At 43.6% G+C, this 11,454-nt stretch overlaps 1 protein-coding gene across 1 annotated transcript in view; it reads right to left on the reverse strand.

Annotated features, from left to right (window-relative positions):
• Positions 1–6,109, reverse strand: part of LOC139757988 (COX assembly mitochondrial protein homolog) — a 40,736-nt gene extending 34,627 nt beyond the window's left edge. The window contains exon 1 of the mRNA XM_071678931.1: positions 5,979–6,109. Within this exon, the coding sequence (XP_071535032.1) occupies positions 5,979–6,033 (55 nt within the window). The 5' untranslated portion in view covers positions 6,034–6,109. The remainder of the gene's footprint in view (positions 1–5,978) is intronic.
• Between the last annotated feature and the right edge of the window lie 5,345 nt (positions 6,110–11,454).

Below are 11,454 nucleotides of genomic sequence, written 5' to 3' on the forward strand. Positions count from 1 at the left end.
TGGATGGGGTTGTTAGGGAGGTAAATGCAAGAGTTTTGGAAAGAGGGGCAAGTATGAAGTCTGTTGGGGATGAGAGAGCTTGGGAAGTGAGTCAGTTGTTGTTCGCTGATGATACAGCGCTGGTGGCTGATTCATGTGAGAAACTGCAGAAGCTGGTGACTGAGTTTGGTAAAGTGTGTGAAAGAAGAAAGTTAAGAGTAAATGTGAATAAGAGCAAGGTTATTAGGTACAGTAGGGTTGAGGGTCAAGTCAATTGGGAGGTGAGTTTGAATGGAGAAAAACTGGAGGAAGTAAAGTGTTTTAGATATCTGGGAGTGGATCTGGCAGTGGATGGAACCATGGAAGCGGAAGTGGATCATAGGATGGGGGAGGGGGCGAAAATTCTGGGAGCCTTGAAGAATGTGTGGAAGTCGAGAACATTATCTCGGAAAGCAAAAATGGGTATGTTTGAAGGAATAGTGGTTCCAACAATGTTGTATGGTTGCGAGGCGTGGGCTATGGATAGTGGTGCGCAGGAGGATGGATGTGCTGGAAATGAGATGTTTGAGGACAATGTGTGGTGTGAGGTGGTTTGATCGAGTAAGTAACGTAAGGGTAAGAGAGATGTGTGGAAATAAAAAGAGCGTGGTTGAGAGAGCAGAAGAGGGTGTTTTGAAATGGTTTGGGCACATGGAGAGAATGAGTGAGGAAAGATTGACCAAGAGGATATATGTGTCGGAGGTGGAGGGAACGAGGAGAAGAGGGAGACCAAATTGGAGGTGGAAAGATGGAGTGAAAAAGAATTTGTGTGATCGGGGCCTGAACATGCAGGAGGGTGAAAGGAGGGCAAGGAATAGAGTGAATTGGAGCGATGTGGTATACCGGGGTTGACGTGCTGTCAGTGGATTGAATCAGGGCAGGTGAAGCGTCTGGGGTAAACCATGGAAAGCTGTGTAGGTATGTATATTTGCGTGTGTGGACGTATGTATATACATGGGTATGGGGGTGGGTTGGGCCATTTCTTTCGTCTGTTTCCTTGCGCTACCTCGCAAACGCGGGAGACAGCGACAAAGCAAAAAAAAAAAAAAAAAATATATATATATATATATATATATATATATATATATATATATATATATATATATATATATATATATATATATATATATATATATAAGGAAGAAAAAAGGATGACAACTTAAGTGTGGCCAGGAGTTGCCCGCCCTTCAGGGAAGAGAAATAAATAATGGTGAGCTTCATGACCAATCTCACGTGGCCAGATGACACGAAGTGAGCTAACCTTCCGCTGCCTCTACAATGTACCCCCACCGGCTGCCCCAGGCAGGAAAATCCCGACACATGAAGCGAGTACAGAGCCTCTTCAGATAAGACAAAAAGAAAATAAATACTATGAGAGAGAGAGAGAGAGAGAGAGAGAGAGAGAGAGAGAGAGAGAGAGAGAGAGAGAGAGAGAGAGAGAGAGAGAGAGAGAGAGAGAGAGAGAGAGGCAAGCAAAGATGGTTTAAGAAATTAGCTTAAAGAGAGAGATAGGAAAGAAGTTGCAGTAAACGTGAGAAACCGTTGAAATAACGCTGGTATGGTGGAGAGGCCGGGAAGAGGAGGGGAAGGGAGGACGCGGAAAACCCCGGCTAGTTGGTCGTCGGACATTTGGATTCCAACCAAAGATCGTGGCGGCCGACCTTGCGGCGCCAGTCTGTCGGCCGCCACGATGACGCGAGCTGACTTTTCCTGCGAATCTAGATTGGAATTTTGTGGTTTCGTTTCCAGTTTCAATAAACATAAATATTTCAATAAAGTTCATAAGAGAAAATGTAAAATAAAGAACCATACTTTTGTATATGCCTAAATTTCTCTTAGCAACATACTGCTTATTCAAAATGACTGAAGGTTTCAATAGGAATTTCAAATATTATATGCTATCTGTCACCACCTGGGATGATCCTTAGGTTTGGTCTGATAGAGAAGTCTTAAGATACTTGCCTGACCACACCACATGCTATATGTCAAGTAAGGGAATTTAGCAGTTGTATCAATGTGAACAGCATGCTCCTCAGAAAACATGGCTGCATCGGGTCACAGATGGTGATGTGTGAGGAGCCTCACCTGATATAAGTTCCCAGATGGTGATGTGTGAGGAGCCTCACCTAATATAAGGTCCAAGATGGTGATGTGTGAGGAGCCTCACCTAATATAAGGTCCAAGATGGTGATGTCTGAGGAGCCTCACCTGATATAAGGTCCCAGATGGTGATGTGTGAGGAGCCTCACCTAATATAAGGTCCCAGATGGTGATGTGTGAGGAGCCTCACCTAATATAAGGTCCAAGATGGTGATGTGTGAGGAGCCTCACCTAATATAAGGTCCAAGATGGTGATGTCTGAGGAGCCTCACCTAATATAAGGTCCAAGATGGTGATGTGTGAGGAGCCTCACCTAATATAAGGTCCAAGATGGTGATGTGTGAGGAGCCTCACCTAATATAAGGTCCAAGATGGTGATGTGTGAGGAGCCTCACCTAATATAAGGTCCAAGATGGTGATGTGTGAGGAGCCTAACCTAATATAAGGTCCAAGATGGTGATGTGTGAGGAGCCTCACCTAATATAAGGTCCAAGATGGTGATGTGTGAGGAGCCTCACCCGAGTTGGGTTCTAGATGTTGACAATCCACACCCGATATACAGTCACCTGTGAAGAGGCTCCCCTGACAACTTCACAGATGGTGACCTGGGAGGAGCCTAACCCGACAAATTCATAAAAAAGAAAAAATCTTGACAAGAGGCGGAACCCATCAGGACATCTCCCATTAAGTCACGCTCTCCAAGGGCGTCAAGTTTCTTTTTTTCTTCTTTAATGTGGAGGTTGGAGTAGGCTCCAACTGTCCTACCATACACAACTGTCGCACAGGATAACGCCTCAACCAGGAACCAGCCAGGACAGGTTTCTTCCCGTGTTAAAGATGTAGGACTTAGGACGAGTTCGAACACAATAAACATATCAACCCTTTCCTCATTGCGTTTGACTCTTTTGTTATATCACTCACCTACTATATCACGAAACTACTGCATCATGCACCTACTGCATCATGCAACTACTACATCACTCACCTACTGCATCAATAAAATACTGCATTATTCACCTACTGCATCACTCACCTACTGCATCACTCACCTACTGATTTACTCACCTACTGCATCACTCACCTATTGCATCATTCACCTACTGCATCACTCACCTACTGCATCATTCACCACTACATCACTCACCCACTACATCACTCACCTACTACATCACTCACCTACTGCATCACTCACCTACTACATCACTCACCTACTACATCATTCACCTACTGCATCTCTCACCTACTGCATCATTCACCTACTACATCACTCACTCACCTACTGCATCACTCACCAACTACATCACTCACCTACTGCATCACTCATCTACTACATCCCTCACCTACTACATCACTCACCTACTGCATCTCTCACCTACAGCATCAATCACCTACTGCATCACCCATCTACTGCATCATTCACATACTGCATCATTCACCTACTGCATCATTCACCTACTGCATCACTCACCTACTGCATCAATCACCTACTACATCACTCGCTTACTGCATCATTCACCTACTACATCACTCACCTACTGCATCATTCACCTACTACATCACTCACCTACTGCATCATTCACCTACTACATCACTCACCTATTGCATCATTCACCTACTATATCACTAACCTACTGTATCATTCACCTACTACATCACTCACCTACTACATCAATCACCTACTACATCACTCATCTACAGGCATCATTCACCTACTGCATCACTCACCTACTACATCATTCACCTACTGCATATTTCACCTACTACATCATTCACCTACTGCATCATTCACCTACTGCATCACTCACCCACTACATCACTCACCTACTACATCACTCACCTACTACATCACTCACCTACTACATCATTCACCCAATGCATCTCTCACATACTGCATCATTCACCTACTACATCACTCACTCACCTACTGCATCACTTACCTACTACATCACTCACCTACTGCATCACTCACCTACTATATCTCTCACCTACTACATCACTCACCAACTGCATCTCTCACCTACTGCATCATTCACCTACTGCATCACTCACCTACTATATCATTCACCTACTGCATCATTCACCTACATCACTCATCTACTGCATCATTCACCTACTATATCACTCACCTACTGCATCTCTCACCTACTACATCACTCATCTATTACATCACTCACCTACTGCATCATTCACCTACTACATCACTCACTTACCTACTGCATCACTCATCTATTACATCACTCACCTACTGCATCATTCACCTCTACATCAGTCACCTACTACATCACTCACCTGCATCATGAATTCACCTACCACATCACTCACTGCATCATTTACCCACTACATCACTCACCTACTGCATCATTCACCTAGTACATCACTCACCTACTGCATCATTCACTTACTACATCACTCACCTACTGCATCATTCACCTACTACATCACTCACCTACTGCATCATTCACCTACTACATCACTCACCTACATCACTCACCTACTACATCACTCACCTACTACATCACTCACCTACTACATCACTCACCTAGTACCTCACTCACCTATTACATCACTCACCTACTGCATGATTCACCTACTACATCATTCACCTACTGCATCATTCTATATCACTCACCTATTACATCCTCTCCTACATCACTCACGTACTACAATATTCACCTACTACATCACATTACTTAACTACTACATCACTCACCTACTACATCATTCACCTACTACATCACTCAATTACTACATCACTCACCTACTATATCATTCACCTAATACATCACTCGCTTACCACGTCATCCACCTACTACATCACTCACCTACTGCATCATTCACCTACTACATCACTATCCTACAGCATCATTCACTGCCTACATCACTCAGCTACTACATCACTCACTGCATCATTCACCTACTACATCACTCACTCACCTACTGCATCACTCATCTATTACATCACTCACCTACTGCATCATTCACTTACTACATCACTCACCTACTGCATCATTCACCTACTACATCACTCACCTACTGCATCATTCACCTACTACATCACTCACCTACATCACTCGCCTACTACATCACTCACCTACTACATCACTCACCTACTACCTCACTCACCTATTACATCACTCACCTACTGCATGATTCACCTACTACATCATTCACCTACTGCATCATTCACCTACTACATCATTCACCTATCGCCTCACTCACCTACTACATCACCCACCTAGTACATCACTCACCTACTACATCATTCACCTACGACATCACTCACTACCTCACTCACCTATTACATACTCACCTACAGCATCATTCACCTACTACATCACTCACCCATTACCTCACTCACCTCCTGCATCATTCACTTACGATATCACTCACCCATTACCTCTCACCTACTATATCTCTCACCTACTGCATCACTCACCTACATCATTCACCTACTACATCACTCACCTACATCATTCACCTACTACATCACTCACCTACTACACCACTCACCTACTACATCACTCACCTACTGCATCACTCACCTACTACATCATTCACCTTCTACATCATTCACCTACTACATTACTCACCTACTACATCACTCACCTACTACATCATTCACCTACTACACCACTCAGCTACTGTATCATTCACCTACTACATCACTCACCTACTACATCACTCACCTACTACATCACTCACCTTATACATCACTCTGCCTCATTCACCTACTACATCACTCACTGCATCATTCACTTACTACATCACTCACCTATTACCTCACTCACCAATTACCTCACTCACCTATTACCTCACTCACCAATTATCTCACTCACCTATTACCTCACTCAACTACTTACATGAAGGGTTAATGAAGTTTAGCAGAAATATCGACAGGTGGGTGCACGAGGCCATGGTTCTCCCACAGCTCGCAGGAGAGGAGGCGAGCGGGTGTACGGTATGTGGGAGGTAAGCAACCTGGGTATTCCCAGACCAGCAGGTGTCTGAACCCCCCCCCCCCCCCCCTGTCACCACACACACACACACACACACTGGCGGCCTCGACCTTAACCCCAACACCCTCCCTCCCCGCTACCCACATTCTCTATGACAAATATTGTTAACCAGGAAACCACATATTCTCTGACCACGTGTTCTACTTCTGTCTCATGAAGCTTACTTCAAATGTGCTACTGTTCTACATGTGCTACTGCTTCAAATGTGCTACTGTTCTACATGTGCTACTGCTTCAAATGTGCTACTGTTCTACATGTGCTACTGCTTCAAATGTGCTACTGTTCTACATGTGCTACTGCTTCAAATGTGCTACTGTTCTACATGTGCTACTGCTTCAAATGTGCTACTGTTCTACATGTGCTACTGCTTCAAATGTGCTACTGTTCTACATGTGCTACTGCTTCAAATGTGCTACTGTTCTACATGTGCTACTGCTTCAAATGTGCTACTGTTCTACATGTGCTACTGCTTCAAATGTGCTACTGTTCTACATGTGCTACTGCTTCAAATGTGCTACTGTTCTACATGTGCTACTGCTTCAAATGTGCTACTGTTCTACATGTGCTACTGCTTCAGATGTGCTACTGTTCTACATGTGCTACAGCTCCAGATGTGCTACTGTTCTACATGTGATACTCCTTTAAATGTGCTACTGTCCTATATATGCCTGGGATGATCATATATCCCACCCTCCCAGTTTCCTGGGATGATCATATATCCCACTTGTCTGGGATGATCAAGTACATTATTCATGTCCATAACATGTCGACAGTCATGTCTTCTCTACCTCTTCTTCTTGTACTTTCTTGAGTCGTGTTTTACATGCCGAGCAGCTTAGCAATAGCCATAAGGTCGACATGTATATATCGTAATGAAAGACTTTCGTCCATGCACATTTCTAATGACTTCTTCCCGCCATATAATCTTCTCACATCTTCATTATTTCTCTTCTATTTCCAACCATATTACCCATGTGTAGCGCTCTTATGCTGAGCCATGTACTCTTGACTCTCATGGACCACAGCTTTCAGTACATCCCAATAATTTTCCCTTGCATGACTTTACTTTGTAATGTCTCTTTCCCACTATAATCCTAAATAGACTTTACAGCCAAATATTCAGTTCTTTACCAGGCAAAGTGATACCTTCTTTTTCATTACCTTCCGTCTTTTATATGCATTAACTTTCTGCATTCTCCTCCTCCTACATACATCATCGAACTGGCTCACCATTTTATCCAATTCTTCCTCTAGTTTAGCTACCAACACAGCGTCATCTGCATATAACTTCAGCAACTCATGGTTATGTATCACAAGTAAATCAGCTCATTATAACCAAGGTGACATACGCATTCCTCACGTATTCCAACATTCATATCACACCGTTCATTCATAATCCTAATCTCAAAGATGCCATATTTCCATAATAAAATGCGTTCTCCTGCACACTACACAGGACTAAAAATTCCCAAAATGCCTACCTATTTACATCATAATGTGGGACCGGAAGGAAAAGTAGAAAGGATAGGAATTCCAGGTAGGGTTAGTGAGGTCTGAGTGGGGAAGCCACGTCGGCTGCCGACCACCTCACAGGGAATCCCAACAAGTACAGCCAGCCAGTCCTGGCCAAACATCAAAGCTTAAATATATTTTGAATGTTCTCTCGGTAAAGTGGTTAGTAATTCTGCATTATTATCTTTATTACCATTATCATCATTATTATTAATATTATTATCATTATCATTATTATTATCATTATCATTATTATTATCATTATTATCATTATTATTATTATTATTATTATTATTATTATTATTATTATTATTATCATTATTACTATGTGGCAATAATGTATCATTAATATTTTCTTTGATTTGTTTTTTAAGTATATACTCATCTACATTTGTTTATTGAAAGTGAGGCTGCAGGCAACCTAAGGTGTACCGTCCTGCCTGTTGGAGACCAGAGGATGAGTAACGTCCCCCACTTACCTGGGGATGAGAATGCAGCAGTATCCTCCACTCACCAGGAGAAGAGAGGGCAGCAGTGTCCCCAACTCACCTCCGGATGAGAGGACAGCGGTGTCCCCCAACTCACCCGGGGATGAGAGGGCAACAGTGTCCCCAACTCACCTGGGTATGAGAGGGCAGCAGTGTCCCCCAACTCACCCGGGGATGAGAGGGCAAGTGTTCCCCACTCACCTGGGTATGAGAGGTTAGATTTACTTTGACTATTCAAGGAAGTGTTCTGTGTATGGCAGTGTGGCTGAGACCGGCAAGATAAAGAGTGGTTTAACACTGATACTATACAGAGCCAGCAAACTTGGCCGACAAAGTAATTCGTGTACCTTGACTATCGTTAAATCAATAAATATACTGAAAATCCTTCCTAAAATTTCAAGAAACGTGTAAACATTTTATCCAGAACATTTGTTATGTAACTTGTTTTATGATACAGTTTTTGTGGCTCATCTTTTTCTTCGTAAACACTATGTATTGTTGACCAACGCTTGTATATAATTTTCTTAGCATGTAGCCTTGCAATGTAACTCGTTGAATGAGTCATTCATTGTTACAGTGGTCCCTAACTTGGAATAATCATAATGGTCATCACAGCGGTCCGCACCTAGTTGGCATCATAACATAAAGGTCATCACAGTGGTGGCCACCTTGGAAGAATCATAACATAATGGTCATCACATTGGTCCCCAACTTGGGAGCATCATATCGTACAGCGCTTTTTTTTCCAGTTACTTGGCACTTTGCCTTTCTCCAGCGACATACTGAACGGTTGAGTTGTGTAGTGTATTTGTACACATCTTTAGTACATGGTGAAATTTCATAAAGACCATGTACTTACCAGAAGTGATATCATAACCGTAGGTTTTCTGTAATCTGTCCTTCCTGAGTACACTAGCTAGCTAGAATGGAACCTTAAAAACCTAGCTGTAACACCCAGCAGCCACGATGGAATTTCAGGAGACCAGCTCTAACAAACATTGGCTCCGAAACTCAGCAGTCCAGCTTTAACATTCAACAGGGAGGCTGGAACAAGCCTAGCCATAGCCTATATTTGACCCGGAACCTCAAGACCCTAGGATACCATAAATCGGCCCTGGAACATTAGAAATCACGTTCTGACATACATAGGGCAGACTGGAACTTTCAACGTATCCTTAGATAATAATCTTATGCGTCGAGTAAGCTTGCTGCTGGTCATCATAAACTCCCTCTTTGACTGGTATAGACCTTCTTCATACTGAATCTTGAGACCCTTGCAGTCTCATCAATAATCTCCTTGGTAGAATTCGGTTCAATTTTGGGCTATACTTAAAGGATTTAACCTGGACAGTCAATGATGTCTGAATTTAGAGGCGCAGTTATCGGTCTGAATTTGAATAAACATTGATCAGTTGGAACTCTGAAGCATTTTTCAGATTCAAACTGAGGAAACATTCATCAGCCCCATCCCACCGTCCTGCCCAGCCACGTCCCACCGTCCTGCCCAGCCACGTCCCACCGTCCTGCCCAGCCACGTCCCACCGTCCTGCCCAGCCCCGTCCCACCGTCCTGCCCAGCCACGTCCCACCGTCCTGCCCAGCCACGTCCCACCGTCCTGCCCAGCCCCGTCTCACCGTCCTGCCCAGCCCCGTCTCACCGTCCTGCCCAGCCCCGTCTCACCGTCCTGCCCAGCCCAGCCTCACCGTCCTGCCCAGCCCAGTCTCACCGTCCTGCCCAGCCCCGTCCCACCGTAATTCCCAGCCCCGTCTCACCGTCCTGCCCAGCCCTGTCTTCTATGGGTGGAGGAAGTTCAGTGATCTACAAATGAATCAAGGTCAATACTCTCCCAGTGATGAAGCAAATGTAACGATATTTTACGGATGAAGCATGTTTAATGGTCACCAAGTGGTAAAGCAAGTTTAAAGATATCCTACTTGTGAAACAAGTTCAATGATTCCCTACCAATGAAGCATATTCAACGATCTCCAATTAGTGAAGCAAATTCAGCGATCTGTCGGTAGTGAAGTATGTTCAACTATCTTCTTTTGGTGAAGCAAGTTCAATGATCTACTGGTCAAGTAAGTTTAACGGTCTCCTAGCAATGGAGCAAGTTCAACAATCTCCTACAAGTGAAGCAGGTTCAGAGATCTACTAGTGAAACAAGTGCAACCTCTCTTACTAGGGAAATAAGTTTACTGGTCTTCTACTACTTAAGCAAGTTCAACGACCTTTTACCGGTGAAGCAACTTCAACAACATTCTACTAGTGAAGCAAGTTCAACGATATCCTATTAGTAAAGAACGTTCAACGATCTTCCACAAGTAAGTTTAACGATCTACGCTTGCAACAAGTTTAACTGTCTCCTAATGGTTAAACGAGCTAATTGGTCTTCTACAAGTGAAGCAAGTTCACTAGGTTCCTATTTGTGAAGCAACTTAGCGTTTTTCTACTAGTAAAGCAGATTGAACGATATTTTACAGCTGAAGGATGTTCAACGATCTACTTGTGAAGCAAATTCAACGATCTGCCGGTGAAGCAAGTTATATCACTTTCCTGGTGGGCTTCAGTCATGTCACTATCCTGGTGGGCTTCAGTCATGTCACTTTCCTGGTGGGCTTCAGCCATGTCACTTCCTGGTGGGCTGCAATTACATCAGTTTCCTGTTGGGCTTAAGTTACGTCTCTTTACTGGTGGATTTCAGTTATATCACTTTCTTGATGGACATCAGATAGGTCACTATCCTGGTGGGCTTGTTATATCACTTTCCTGGTGGACTTGTTGTATCCCTTTACTGGTGGACTTGAACTATGTCACTTTCCTGGTGGACTTCAACTGTGTCACTTTCCTGATGGGCTTGTTGTATCACTTTCCTGGTGGACTTCAGTTATATCACTTTCCTGGTGCGCCTTTTGTATTACTTTCCTGGTGGACTTCAGCTGTCACTTTCCTGGTGGACGTCAGCTTGTCACTTTCCTGATGGGCTTCTGGTGGACTTCAGCTATGTCACTTTCCTGGTGCGGTTGTTGTATCACTTTCCTGGTGGGCTTCAGTTATGTCACTTTTCTAATTAGCTTCAGATATTTCACTCTTGGTGGACTTCAGTTATACCACTTTCATGGTAGGCTTCAGGTATGTTGTTTTTCAGAGTGCTTCAGTTGTGTCACTTTGGTAGTAGCTTCAGATAAGGCACTTTCGTGGTAGGTTTCAGTTATATCACTTTCCTGCTGGACGTCAGTAATATCACATTCCTGTTGGGCTTCAGTAATAACACTTTCCTGGCGGACTTCAGTTATCTCACTTTCGTATTGGACTTCAGTTAT

This window comes from Panulirus ornatus, chromosome 29, assembly GCF_036320965.1.
Source record: "Panulirus ornatus isolate Po-2019 chromosome 29, ASM3632096v1, whole genome shotgun sequence".
NCBI lineage: Eukaryota > Metazoa > Arthropoda > Malacostraca > Decapoda > Palinuridae > Panulirus > Panulirus ornatus.